Source organism: Melospiza georgiana, chromosome 18 (assembly GCF_028018845.1).
Source record: "Melospiza georgiana isolate bMelGeo1 chromosome 18, bMelGeo1.pri, whole genome shotgun sequence".
NCBI classification, from domain to species: Eukaryota; Metazoa; Chordata; class Aves; order Passeriformes; family Passerellidae; genus Melospiza; species Melospiza georgiana.
The window spans coordinates 10411491-10425354 of NC_080447.1; the positions used below are offsets into that span (position 1 = coordinate 10411491).

At 43.4% G+C, this 13864-nt stretch overlaps 1 protein-coding gene across 2 annotated transcripts in view; it reads right to left on the reverse strand.

Moving 5' to 3' along the window:
- GCN1 (GCN1 activator of EIF2AK4) overlaps positions 1-13864 on the reverse strand; it is a 38403-nt gene that overhangs the window by 11120 nt on the left and 13419 nt on the right. For both annotated transcript variants that reach the window (XM_058036892.1, XM_058036891.1), the window contains exons 24-44: positions 13589-13787; positions 12958-13113; positions 10317-10498; positions 9972-10052; positions 9369-9512; positions 8571-8698; positions 8202-8391; positions 7750-7820; positions 6868-7033; positions 5736-5930; positions 5306-5552; positions 4721-4842; positions 4297-4411; positions 3648-3827; positions 3097-3317; positions 2365-2433; positions 2098-2236; positions 1792-1988; positions 1335-1477; positions 449-566; positions 72-287 (exon numbers count right to left, since the gene is read on the reverse strand). In XM_058036892.1, the coding sequence (XP_057892875.1) occupies positions 72-287; positions 449-566; positions 1335-1477; positions 1792-1988; positions 2098-2236; positions 2365-2433; positions 3097-3317; positions 3648-3827; positions 4297-4411; positions 4721-4842; positions 5306-5552; positions 5736-5930; positions 6868-7033; positions 7750-7820; positions 8202-8391; positions 8571-8698; positions 9369-9512; positions 9972-10052; positions 10317-10498; positions 12958-13113; positions 13589-13787 (3279 nt within the window). The remainder of the gene's footprint in view (positions 1-71; positions 288-448; positions 567-1334; positions 1478-1791; positions 1989-2097; positions 2237-2364; positions 2434-3096; positions 3318-3647; positions 3828-4296; positions 4412-4720; positions 4843-5305; positions 5553-5735; positions 5931-6867; positions 7034-7749; positions 7821-8201; positions 8392-8570; positions 8699-9368; positions 9513-9971; positions 10053-10316; positions 10499-12957; positions 13114-13588; positions 13788-13864) is intronic.

Sequence of the window (13864 nt, forward strand, 5' to 3'; positions counted from 1 at the left end):
ATCCTCTGTTCCTCAGGAGTTATTTTGTACAGTCACCTGCAGGATCAGGAAGGCACAACTTAATTCCTCACCGTTCGTTTATCTGCACAAGTACTGGCCAGGAATTTCAGCAGAAGCCCAAAGAGTGTTGGCAGGATTTCCCGCAGCGTGCGAGGAGTGTTTGAGACGACAATTTTCCACACATGTAAGGAGGCCTGGCGCACCACCAGCTGCGTGTCTGAGCGGCCCATGTACAGCCCTGCCAGCACCCTGTTCCTCCTCTCCACTCCCAGAGCATTAATGATAGCCTGGAAAGAAACAGCACAGAATTGTATCATCTGCCCCTGAAATCTATAAAAAGAACAGAATGCATGATTATTCAGTCTGTCTTTCCAGCAGGCTGTCCATGCTGATTCAAAATAGGAGAATTTGAAAAAAATAAAGGCACAACAGGCAAGAACAGCTTTACCTTGTTTGACTGGGCTGTTCCAAAGTTGTCATCCTCTGAGGCAGTTTCTGTAGTCATTTTTCCAGTGACTCCTGAGATATGGAATAGGAGATCTCCAAGGAGCTGAACTGAGCTAAACCTGGCAACAGGAGCAAGTCAAGTGTTACAAACAGGGTGCTCAGGCAGTACCTGTCCAATTCTGACAGGATGTCAGCTACAGACTGAAGCCAAATGTGAAGCACAGCTGGGTCAGCACTGAAATGCTGCATGGGCTGATGTGTCACATCAGTCTGCCAACATGGCTGAAAGCAGCATGATAGAAAGGGAAGGAATGAATTCCAAACTGGAAGGGCTGAGAAAATTTTCAAATCAAAGCAATGATTCCAAGAATAGCCTTGACTCTAAAAAGGAACAAAACATTGCCTGCATGTGTCTAACCCAAACGACATCCACCTGGGGCAAGAGTACTTAGCAGCACTCAGCTAGCACAAATCATTTAGTGCAGCTAATTTTTGAGTAACTGCTATTGGCTGTGAGTGCTCCACTGCGCATCTCCATACACAGGAGGACAATAACTTGCTCAGCATTTGGAGAAATGAAAAACAGTACACAAGGGCTAAATATTGCCACATCAACTTCCTTGGAAGTGCATTTCAGAGTCACTGCCAGAATTAATAATCCAGCATGAATGCTCTGCAGGTAGTAGGAAACCTGATCCACCCTGGCAGGGCTTTGCAGACTCAAGTGCTGTAGGGCATCCTAATCAAATCAACAAGCAAAAAGAGACACTTGTTTTTGCTTCACAGAAGGTCTCTGCATTTTTCTGAGGAGAAACACAGAGCCTATATCACACCAGTTTTTCCAGCACAGAAGGGAAACGTTTGTGGCTAAGCTGGTTGTGCCTTACCTTATCCTCCACAAGTCATCAAAGAGCCCATCCTCGAGCTGTGGCAGGAGCAGAGCGATGGCAGTCTCGGCGTACATGCTGATGATTCGCTGCCCCGCGCGCAGCGCCGTGTCCCGCACAAACTCGTTCTCGTCTGCCAGGGCCTGCACACAGGGGCACAAAAGGGACTCAGAAAACTCAGCCTTACAGCACAATACACAAAAGCAACAGGAGGAAAACAAACCAATGTTTTCTCTCTCCACCATGAAAACTGAATGAACTACGGAATTGTGAATGCACAAAGATGACTTCCAAAAAATGACTAGTGACCACAAGTAAGAGATAGCAAGAGGGTAACTTAGGAGAAATAATTTATAAGTCTCTGCACATCCCACAATTATCAATATTTTTACTTAAAATATTCTGTAGGCTTATTTTGATTCTGTGATAAATAAAATTCTTCAGTTTTGCTACATACCTTAAGGATACAAGGAATGATGGGACCAACATAGGGAGTGAACTTGTCTCCAAAAGTAATTGGCAGGTAGTTGAACATCATGATATAACCATCTCGTACATGTGGAGCAATATCTACTTTACTGGCAGTTGCTACAATCTCTGGCATAAGTTTCTCCAGCTTTTCTACCCCCAAACCAGCCATAACCTCAGCCAGACCTGGGGAAAAAAAAGCAGGGAACAGAGCTGATACACACAAAAAACAAGCAACTAATCTGATTTAATATGAGAAGACCTGAGCTCAGTGCTCACACTGAGCTGTCCCCACCTTGAGCAGCACCAGAGCGATCCACTGAGCTCTGCTCATATGTCAGTGTCTCCATCAGCCACGGCAACAAATCCTCAAAGCATGACTCTCCCATACCCTTCACCATGGCCCCCAGGGCCTTTGCAGACACTGTGCGCACCTAACAGACAAGAGAAAAAGAGATCTGCAAAATGTCCAGTCAAAGGTGCTACAGATGTGCCAGACTGATTAGGACAATGTTTAACCTAATGCACTCAAAGACAGACTGTGTTTGTACAAAAGACTTACTTCAGGTACAGGATCCAACAGAGAGGCCTTCAGTCCAGGGGTCACACTGGGTAGGTAGGGAGCCAGATCCTAAAACAAAGAGCCCAAAAAGTCAGCACCAAATTCAAAATGAGAGAAAACAGTCACCTTCATGTAAAGGACATTCACCCCTTATAATCACCAAACATCCTTAACATCCTGAGAGTTTAATTAGCTGCTCTCACAATACTGCAGATAAGCACAGTGAATTATTCTGCAAGTCCAAGAACACCAGTTCTGTGCAAATCACTCAAAACCTTTTTAATGCTCGCTCACAACCCAAGCAGTTTGTGTCTTAGGAAAATCCAACACTCTTAACATTTACACAAGGTTTAAATGTAGAGATTATCAGCACAAAAATTAAACACAGATCTTTAGCCTACAGTCAGATCCTACAAATACTTTTCAAACAAACCCTGATCTGTGTTTCACTTGTTTGTTTGTTGAGGCATTTCTTATATGGTAAAAATTACAAGACCTTTTTGCAGAGATAAATGGTAATAACTAGATGACCAAAGCTGACAGTCTTAAGGACCTCAGAACTGTCACTATCCTTATAGTCATCTGCTCATTTACATACATTTAATTAAGAAGCTGCATACATGCTAGTATTTTCTATCTTAACAGCAAAATCTCCAAGCCAAATAAATTGTCTCTAGTGCTTGTCACAGTGATCAGTTAGAATACAGTTAGAGGGTTTTTTCAGCACTGTACCTTCTGGTCAGTCAGGGAGTACATGTTCCCAATGATCTGGGCAGCCATTTTCCTGGTGTCTGTGGAACGATCCTGGAAAGCCCTCTGAACAATTGGCATGATCAGGGCTAAGGATGGAGCATCAATGAAATGGACAAATTTGGTATCCAGTAGAGTCTGCAGACACTTCTGAGTCTTCCTGGAGGGGTCGGTAAGAGCATCCAACAGAACTGGAGCAATTGCTAAATGTTTTTAAAAAGGAGAGAAAAGACTTTATTTGTACATAAACCAAAAATGTATCAGGATGAACTGGTGTGCTCTCATGGGATGTTTTAGGCAACAAGCAGCACAAGGACAGAGGAAACTCTATTAACAACAGATGAAAAAATGGACAGGAACATTTAAAAAGCCTGGAGGCAGACAGCTGCTGTTAAGCTTTCGTGTTTCACTTCTGTAGGATTAGTTTCATTTCTATACAAATTTGCATTTAATCCTAAATATCATGAACCTAAACCTTACTATTATAAACCACAGTCACATCAGGACATTAGAGATGCACAGACAGGTCTTACCCAGGATCTCTGGATTCCTGATGACAGACCCAATCTGCCTAAGAGCCTGCTGCCCTGCATTCTGCACCTTCACATGGGAATCTGTCAGCACTTCAGTGAGTTTGGGCACAATGTTGGGTAAGCAGGAGGAGAGCTGCTTGGGAGCACAGTATGCCATAGCCCCCAGCAATTCCACTGAGCCTGTGAAGAAAGCACACCAAGAAAAAAAAGACAAAAGAAAAGACAAAACACAATATTAAGAACTGACGTGAGATGATGATCACATTTACTTCAAAATCAAATCTACCAGAGAATATCTATTGGAGAATACAAAGAAAATGCATTTCAGCCTAAGTCACTCTATGCCACCTAAAGACACCAAAAATACTTTTATTCTGTACAAGGGAGAAGGAATATGTTAAGAAAATTCCAGGTTCTGAAGTACAGCTATAGAGACAGGATACAAACTGTCCCTTGAATATGCCAGGGGGAAAAAGGTTACTCAAATGTGTCAGGGAACTCAGCTGTAAAAAGCTGGAGAAGTTCCACAGTCCCTTATAAGACAATAAACCATCATGGCCGTGTGTAGGGACGAAGGAATCCACAAGAGGGATGACAGCAAAGGGAACTGTGGGTCACTCAGTCAAGTCAGGTGCATATTGGTCCATACCAGCTTTAGTTCTCCAAGATTCCTCTTCCAGTGCCGCAAGAAGTGATGGCAAAACCAGCTTCACTCCATGAGTACTCAGATTGCTCATTACAGCTTTGGCACAGTCATCTGCAGCCTCCAAGGAGAAGAGAACACTTACAAACTGTGACACAACACTGTTTTCCTTCCTCTGAGACTCTCTGGGAACAAAGCCTTCATATAAATAGTGTCTCACTACAATGATGCAGCTGGCTAAGTAGCTCCCAATTAATGGCCAATGAAATCAGATGCTTTCAGTTACTAAGAAGATCAAATTGTTATTAATGGTATCTCAAGGGACAGGTCACCTTCTCTATTTGCCTTGTTACAAACAGGATTTGCATCCATATCCATTCCATCTGGGTTTTTTAACACTCTGTGATAGCAGAAATTTCAAGCACCTTACCTCTCGCACATACTGGTTCCCATCTCCAAAACAAAGCAGCAGGTGAGGCAGCACATGAACCACATAGGGCTCAAACAGCTTCCCTAGCATGCTGCAGAGCATCTCGAAGGCAAACAGAGCCCCTAAAAACCCAAAAAGGACAGTCAGAGGAAAATACAACTCCATTTAAGGAGGATGGGAAAAGAAAATACAATTTGCCAAATATTGTTTCAAAAGCACTGAAATCTCACAGCTGAAAGTCTCTTGCTTTCTTGCCGTTGTGTCTTGTGCTGTAGTAGGGATTTGTGGCCTCAGAAAAGGAGCTCTCCCCCAGCAACACCTGCCTTTGGAAACAGGCGAGGGGGGCATATCCATATGGTCTAGGACTAGAAATCCTTCCACCACCACAATGTGAATTGAGCAATTTTGGGACACTTTACACAACCAACAGCCTCACAAGAGATACTTCCCATTTCTTTCTTGCCAAAGTTCAGTAAAATAAATGTAGCTAAACCAAACACAGGGGTGCAGGAACTTCACCTGAGCACAGTGGTAGCAGGTACAACAGAAATGATGAGTATGTGGAGGAAAGCTCCTGTCCCTTACCCTCCCGCCGGCGGAAGTTCTTCTTGTCCTGGATGGCATCGGTCAGCGTGGTCATCATCTCCTGCTGCTTGAGAGAGAGGATGCCCAGGCCTTTCACCAGCCCTGCCAGGCCATAGGCTGCACCTTTGCGCTCAGCATATTTATCAGACTCCAACAGCAACTGCATCAGCTTCTGGATCATTCCTCCTGCATCTTCCTTAATTGCAGGCACCAGAGGTGGCAAACAGCTTGCCACTGACTCTTGAACCTATAAAACAATCCACCAGCCACCAGATCACAAAACAGTCATTACCAACATAAATTCCCCTCAGAATGCACCCCAAGTGAAACCTTTCTGTCACCATTTTTCATCTCTCTGCCATCCCTAACAGTATCCTGGTGTTAACCTGCCTCTGTGTGGAACCTGGCAACTCCTCCCAAAGGCACCTACCTGCTGAGATGGGGTGGACAAGGCTGCTATCAGTTTGCCAACGATTGGTTTCACTTTAGGGTCACTCTTGTCCAGATGTTTTGCCAGTGACCCCATCAGAATGACCACGCTTTGCCTGACAGCATCATAACTGGCATCATTAGGAGCATTTTTCAGGAATTCTTCAAACACTGGCAAGAGAGAGTTAACATTGTCCTGAAAAACAAAACCACAGAACTTGCCACTAGAGTCCACTCAGAATGAGATTTGCTATGCTCAGTGGACTTGTTTGTTCTTCTCTGAGCCAACAACTGAACAATCACACTGTATTTACAGTTCATTTCATGTGTCACATCACATAAGACCTTGTACCATCCTGACAGAGAACAAATATTTCCTGCTAGAGAGAAATCAGTTCTTCAAAATTAGAATCCCCAAGCCTGCCAGCATGATGTTCTGCCAAAAGCAACACAAGCTCCCAGGCCTGAACATCAGTGCCTGCTCCTCTGCTTGCCCCATTTGCCAAGGGAGAGCAGAAATATCAAACTTCACATTGTTTTTCTAAGAAACACAATGAAAGAATGACTAATATGAAAATACCCCAATTGTCATGGGCTAAACTAAAAAATACAGGCATCTGTCCAGAGGTGACTGGCACATATGAGGAAATCAGAAGCTGAGCAATTCACACCCTGCACGCCTTCCCCATCTGACACTGCTGGGGAGGAGCTGGAGGGAGAAGGATGGTCCTCAGCTCCTCAATGTTTTAAGTTTAATTAAGCCAAAAATCAGCAAGGTTTCATGTTTTGCTTTGCATGAAGCCTGAAAAAGAATTCTCATCTTTGGAGGATTAAAAGATCTATGGTCTGATTTTACTTTTATTACTCTAATTTTATACCATTTTAACTCTAGTTGATCCAGGGATATTACATTTTGTAGCAATGACAGGGATGAACACACTTAGTCAACACTAGACACTAACAGAAAAACTCTAAACACAAAAATTCCTAAATTAAAGTTTTCAGCTGTTACAAGTAACAGCAACCTCTAAGAAATTTATAAATTTTTTTTTTAAATCTATGGGCACCAATGCAGTATCTACATATCTATTATATCTTTTTCCCCTGACAGAGACAGATACATTCAGACTTACTTTGCCATGAGTGTTGAGTGTTGAAAGAGCTGCATCCAACATGCACTTCCTGACCTCAGGACTGCGATCATTGAGAGCATCCGGCACAAAAAACTGGAAGAGGGGCTTCACCTGAGAACTGTCCAGATGCTCTGAGAGCTTGTTAAGGGCCAGTGCTATGCCACACCTGGGAAGAAAGTGATGAGCCTGTGAGCTTACTGACTTCTCACAGAACTGAGAGCTCACAATCACATTTGCTATCAGCAGCAATTACAGAAACCGAGAACCATTACGGAAACAAAATGCCTCACAGTGTCCAACCTCTGTGCATTTCATTACATAACTCCATGCTGCAGTCTCCCACAAGGACAACAATCCCTCAGCCATATAACAGCTTTTATCTCAATTAGGCTTTAGGGATACTTGAGCCAACTTAGACACCAGGATCACTTGAACTACTGCTGAAATGCAGCAGCTTTACAACAAGGTACATCAGCATTAAAGGACAGATTAGCTCAGCAGAAGTAGCAAACAAGATGATCTCCAATTAAACCTGTACAGAACATACAAGTAAACAGAAAGTAATTATCCAAACTGGAATTTGGCCAGTTCATTAAGGCTTGCACTGTTGCTCTTGAAACAATCAATGGCCCATACAGAGGTGGGAACACGGTAAGCTAAGACAAAACTCAGACAGTCTGAGAAGGAAAGACTGTTTTTATCAGGACATTGAAATAAGAGCACCCAATATTTTGGAGTTCTGCCTGTCCCCAGTTTGCCTGAAAGGCACATGAAAACAGCAAGTCAATACAACTGCATGTAATTTTTTGTTCTAAATAAAAATCAAAACCATTTCATTTGCATGCACAGGAAGTGATGAGATCAGTCTGAATACGACTGTACCTTGCTTCCCACTGGTCAGGCGGTGATTCAGATATTACTCGTCCCAAAGCATCCAAAACTGGAGGTGGCCTCTGGAAGAAGGAAAGATTTCATTAAAATGCCTTTTCCAAGGATAGTCATGCAGAGAATTTGTTAACCATACCTGCAATGCCATTTGATAATAGTGCAGAGTTATGATACCACAAGCAGGAAGCAAGTTTGAAGTCAAAATTACTTCAACTGACACTGCCCTACCACAGTCTTTCTGTATCATCTAAGGCATCCCTCTCACCTGTCCAATGGTGCCATTAGTGGCTGATAACATGAAGTTCAGGACACTAAAGTCAGTGCTAAGCTCAAAAAGGACAACAGTAGATTCAATGCACGTCTTCAGGCCAGACAAAAGGAAAAGTGACTAACAGCAAATAAAGCAGCAGCTCGTGCCTGTCACCCCATAGGGTAAGAGTACTTACATAGAGCTTCTCCTGGTAGATCTCTGTGAGCTTGCTCATGACCTCTGCTGCTTGATTTCGGTACTGAGCCACAGCTCTGGAAAGAGCCTCAGCCCCTGCCTGTCGCACTGCCTCCTCGTGGTAGATGACATCTTTGATCAGCAGGGAGCACAGGTCAGGCTGCAGCTCCAGACCCATGGACTCCCACAGCCTGCAGCACACACAGAGAGGTAATGGGTCACCCTTCAGCAAAGAAGCCACTGCCACAAGCACAAGTGGAGAGACCTACAGCTGCCCTCCAGCTGTGGGGCAAAGCCCCTGAGTGTAGCTCCATGCCGTGGGCAGAGAAGAGGTCCCCCTAAACCCCAATCAACAAAAAAGAACCCTTACCTCTCTGCCAGCTTCTGAATCTCATCTTCAACATCAAACTTTACTACCCAGAGGCGACGCAGCAGGTTCAGTCCATTCTTCTCATCACTGTCTGGGGTTGGTAGAACCATTTGTAGCTCCATCAGTCCCTGAATTAGTTAACAGGAAAATCAGTGCAAGGATCTGATTTTTAGATACAGATGCTTTAAAACTCTTAAAACTTCTGGCAAGTCAAGCTCTCAGTGGTTGGAAGTGTGAAAATTCATGTTTGTTTGTGCCTTACACTGCCCATTTTGGTCAAGGAGTTCCTATTGCTAGTATGTGAGATGATGAGACTCAAGAAGAGTGCTCCACAGGCAGGTTGCAGAGGCTCTGGTGACTACAGTCTGTTCTGCTTCTAAGTACAGACAAAACAGCTCAGATGGGCTAAACTGGAATTTGTTTCATGGCAAAGAACACCAAGCACCCTTGAGGTTTTTCTTTCCATGATCTCAGAAGCAACTAAGCCTGAAGCTTTCCAATAACAAGGCCTAGTACGGACAGGAATTTTTTGACAGCTTCTCTCTTTAAGACTAAGCTCCATCCAGTTGTAAACAGAAGGTGTTAAGTAGTCCTAATTATACCTTTTTTAAGGAAACAAAGGTGTGGATAAACCCAGAGTACTGTTTTTGCAGATAAATCTGGCACAAAGAACATGAGTCTGACACACTGCCCAAAGCCTGGCATCACAATTGAAGCCTCTCTGCATCAGTGTCTAGGGAAGATCCGCCTCCCAAAAACTTAAGGAACCTGGTGTGACCCTGAATGATTCCCACCTACCCTGAGAGCTGCATCTCGAACGTTCATGCAGGGAGACTGCAGGGCCTGCAGGAGCACATCGATCTCCTCCTGCTCGGCGTAGGCACAGCCGTCCTCCCCGCTGCTGCTCGCGCACAGCGCCGTCAGCGCCTCCGAGGCCAGCACCTACAACAGCACAGCACGTGGCACACACCCCACTGCACCCTGAACTGCTGGCAGAACAAGCAATGAGCGCTGCCACAGCACAAGAAATTCCCAAAGAACAGTGACCAAACCATGACAAGTTCAGCCCAACTCTTTGCTTTTCATTATTGACCCTTCCGCCACTTCACCCCTTACAACACGCTCAGAGGAGAGACTACTGAGCTTATCTGGCAGAGCATGGCCTTAGAGAAAGAAAAAAATGTCACCTCTGAAAGACTGAAGAATATATTTGGTGCAATAAAACCCACAGAAAAAAAGATGCAGACATTTTAATCCAAGAATACCATAAACACAGAAGAAAATTAGGAATGTATCAATCACCAGCATGAGAGACTTAAACCAGTGGGTACATTTCCCTCATTTAGATGCTGATGAAACTTAGGGAGAATGCTGACTGTGGTTATGAAGTCGAGCACTCACCTGTAACCGTGGAGAACCTGTTCCTATCACCCTGGTCAGCAGAACCAGCATGTCCCTGCGGGGCAGCAACTCTGGGCCATTCTGAAAGGTTGAGGGGAGAAAAGGGTGGGGAGGAAGGAAAAAGACTTTTATCTTGTGATTTCAAAATGCCTTGCCTATGTGTGACACTCCTTAAAACATCCCAGTCAAAACCTCAGGCTGGACAGGTACCAAAACCCATGGCAGAAAACAATCCTATACAGGTAACTCTAACCTGGACAATTAATCTGCTTTGTCCAGTTTACACATCAGCTGTTTTATCCCATGGCTCATCTGAAGGAGATAATCTGACACCACAGCTCTCACCTCATCCACCAACAAAGATTGGCCATTTCCTGATGATCTCAGCTGAGCATGGACTGTAAGAATCTGCAGGATCTTGACCAGGAACTCCTCCTTGTCTTCACTGCTATGGGGTGTCTCAATCATAACTGTCTTCAGGAGAGGAAAGACTAAGGAAAATGCTGGAGCTGATAATGGGGCAGCACCTATAAAAAGGAAAAAACCCATCCTGTGAACACAGCTGATCCTCCATGACTTGGTTGATAATACTGACTGGTATAAAATGTACACTTGAGTAGCTCATAATAGATATGGCAAAGCTTCAGCCTCATACACAAAGATGCTGAGTAAACCTAAGTATTTGCCATTTAGCAGCAGCAACAGTGCAGCTCCAACAGTGGCTTTTTCAGTGTTAGGTTAAGGGTAGGACTTGATGATCTTAATGGTCTTTTCCAACCTAAGTGATTCTGTGATTCTACCTGGCTTCAATTCAAGTCACATTAGGACTCCAAATTACTACCAATGCCACAAGAGTATAGAAATACATACTGTAAAGGGAATTGAAACAATTCAATTAATTAGACAGTCACTTATAAAATTCATTTGTCCCAAAGCAAGACCCTGTTTGTCAGCTGCATTTCCTTTAAACACTTCCTACCAACCTAGCTAACCTGTCATTCCAGCCTTCAGCTGGATCCTTGAGAACTAAGTCCTCCTAATTCTGGTGCAAGATTCAGCTCCCCTCATCTCCTTGAAAAAATTAAACTTTTGGATTCCTGTTGTTAAAAGATTTTGCCCCTTCCTTTCTACAGGGTCTTGACTATAGCATATAACAAATGGTCCTTACACTCCTTCATTAGTCTGGTTAATATTCAAGTATCAGGTGTCTACAGAAAACATTTCCTTTCTATATCCTATCTGTGCTGACAGAGAATGCCCAAGTTTAAATTTCTAAATGCAGATGAAGAGCATTGCAGATACAATACTGCAGTATTAGTCAGCTTATGTAGGGCAAAAATACTGCAAAAGTAGTTCAAGGGAGAAATATTAAATCCCCAACACGTTCTGAGCTCCTATTTAACATGAATAGCTTCAGTAAAACCCTCTCTATTTCTCATGTGGGATTTTTCTCTCTGTTTGCTCAGTATCTGTTTGCTTTTACACTTTTCTTTTTTAATTATTGGCTGGATATTTTTAGCCTTAAACCACTGTCCCTCTATACACAGCAGGAGGAAGAAAGCTTTACTGGAGGAGAAAAATGTTCTACTCACACAGTAGCTGGTATTGACTAACACAAGAAAGATTACAGGATGCATCTTGGCATTCAGCAATGATTGATAAATTCTGTCATCCACATTATAAGGAGGTGTGGTGAATCTTAGGTCTCAAAGTAACCTAAGAAATTAATCTCTGCTAAATCATATCACACAAGTACATTCCAATGAAGTTTGAAAATGAGGAAAAATCTTTTGGGAATATAGTATGATTTGTCCAACAAAGTGCTATGGAAACTACTGCCCTTCTCATGCAAAAATGGAAAAAAAATTAGATATTAATATAATTAAACAATATAGGAAATCTTGAAGGATTGAAAATACTTCCACCATTTTCTTATTTTCTAGAAATGATTGAAAAAGGACTCAAATGTTAATGAATGTGCACTTACTATGGCAATAAATTGCACAGTGGTGACACCAAATTATCACTGAGATGTTCAGCACTGAAGAGGTGATCAACATGGCCAATGGCCACTGGTCAGCTGTGACAGTGACATGTGCCACAGTTACAACACTGAACAGCAAGAGAACTGAACTATGGGGCTAAGGGACCAAACAGAATCCCACACTTCCCTTAAAAATATACACCATCTACCACAGCAGCTTTTGACTGGGTTATTTGATGAACAGCTCCAAAGCCTGGGAGAAGTGAACCACCTCTCTCCCTGGAGTACATCCTGAGAGAGCCAAAGCCATCCCAGCCCCCAAAGGACACACCCCAACTCTCCTCTTCTGAACTGTCATCTTCAGTGGGGTGGCACAAGTACTTGTGCACTTCACTGTGAAGAAAATTCTGGAAGCAACCTAAATAAAAACTAACTCCAGGAAATAAATTTTTTTAAAAATCAAGAAAAAAGGTTTACTTTAACTCAAAACATTACCTGGCACTGTAAAAATATTGGTGCTTGCCTTCATGTTATAGAGTGGAGAGAACTGCTCTTTCTACAATCATGCCAGTATAAAATATTCATGAACTGCAGCACCACACAGCAAACAAGCAGAGGCCATGGGCACTTCACTGCTGTGATCACAGACAACAAGCAATTATTTTCTCACTCCACTTAGTCTCACTGAATCCCTTATGCTAAGTGGTGCTGAAAGGTAGGAGCTGTCCTTGGCAAAGATGAACCCTAATTTCACTGCTGTTATTTCTGTAAGAACCATTTTAGGAAAAAAGACTGTTAACTATAGTTGCAACATCACTTCTACTACCAGCAGAAAAAAACCCTTAAGGTTTTTCATATCTATGAACAGCTATCCAATTAAAAAAGAAAAAGTGAACTTTTGCTTGCAAAATATAACACAAACTCTGAAAACTAAACCAGTCCATAGTTATTGGAGGTGGGGGCAGTGTCAGCAGGATGTACCATATCTACCATACATCATACCTGGCTCTCCCTTGCTGCTTCGGCTGGGAATGGTGTGGGCATGCAGCAAACTGACCACTCTGTTCAGAGCAGTAGGCAGCTCTTCCTGGCACCAGGATTCATCCAACTCACACTCTGGTTTCAGCAGGCGCAAGGTCACATGGCTTACCAGGGTACCTGGAATGGAAGAGTAAAGAATCCATGAAAGGGCTAAACCAGAAGATTTCTCGAGAGAAAAAGCCTCAGGAACACGAACCCAAGAATTGTAACAAAGCTCTGGGCAAGAGCCCAGGCTACAAAGAGGCTCAGAGCAGGAAGCCCAGCCCAGGGTTGTCAGGGGACAGATTTCTTCACAACATGTGTGAGTTACACTCACACTATCCTAACTCTGCACAGGGAAGATGGTCCCACAGTGACCAGCTGCTCCTCAGAGCTGGGCACTGACCAGACAAGTCCTTGTCTTTGGTCCCAGTCGTACCCAGCAGGAGGATCTCTGGGAAATCACAGTCATCTCCCTAAGCACTGTTCCAGGTGGTTTTTCCTCTTGGCTTCCTGTGGTACATGGTCATGATCCACAGTCTATAAGAGCAAGAATTTTCACCACCTTCAAAATTACAAACCCTGCCCTTAAAGAGCAACTGCAAAGACTCACCAAAGGTTTTCAGTCGAGCAGGCATGACACAGGAAGCCAAGGAAAGAAAAGGCTTCTTGATCCTTGGAGCAGCCAAAGGAGATCGAAGAAGTGGCAAGAAGGAACTGATGAGACCAGGGATGTACTGAGTGAGACCAGGAGGTTTTTTCTTTAAAACAGTGTCCAGGAGTCCTAGAGCTGTTTCCAGCTCATTATCAAGCTGTAGGAAAAACAATTTAAGAGATTACCATAAAAAAAAGCTCCACTGGGAAAAAAATCAATTCAATCTTATTTCTA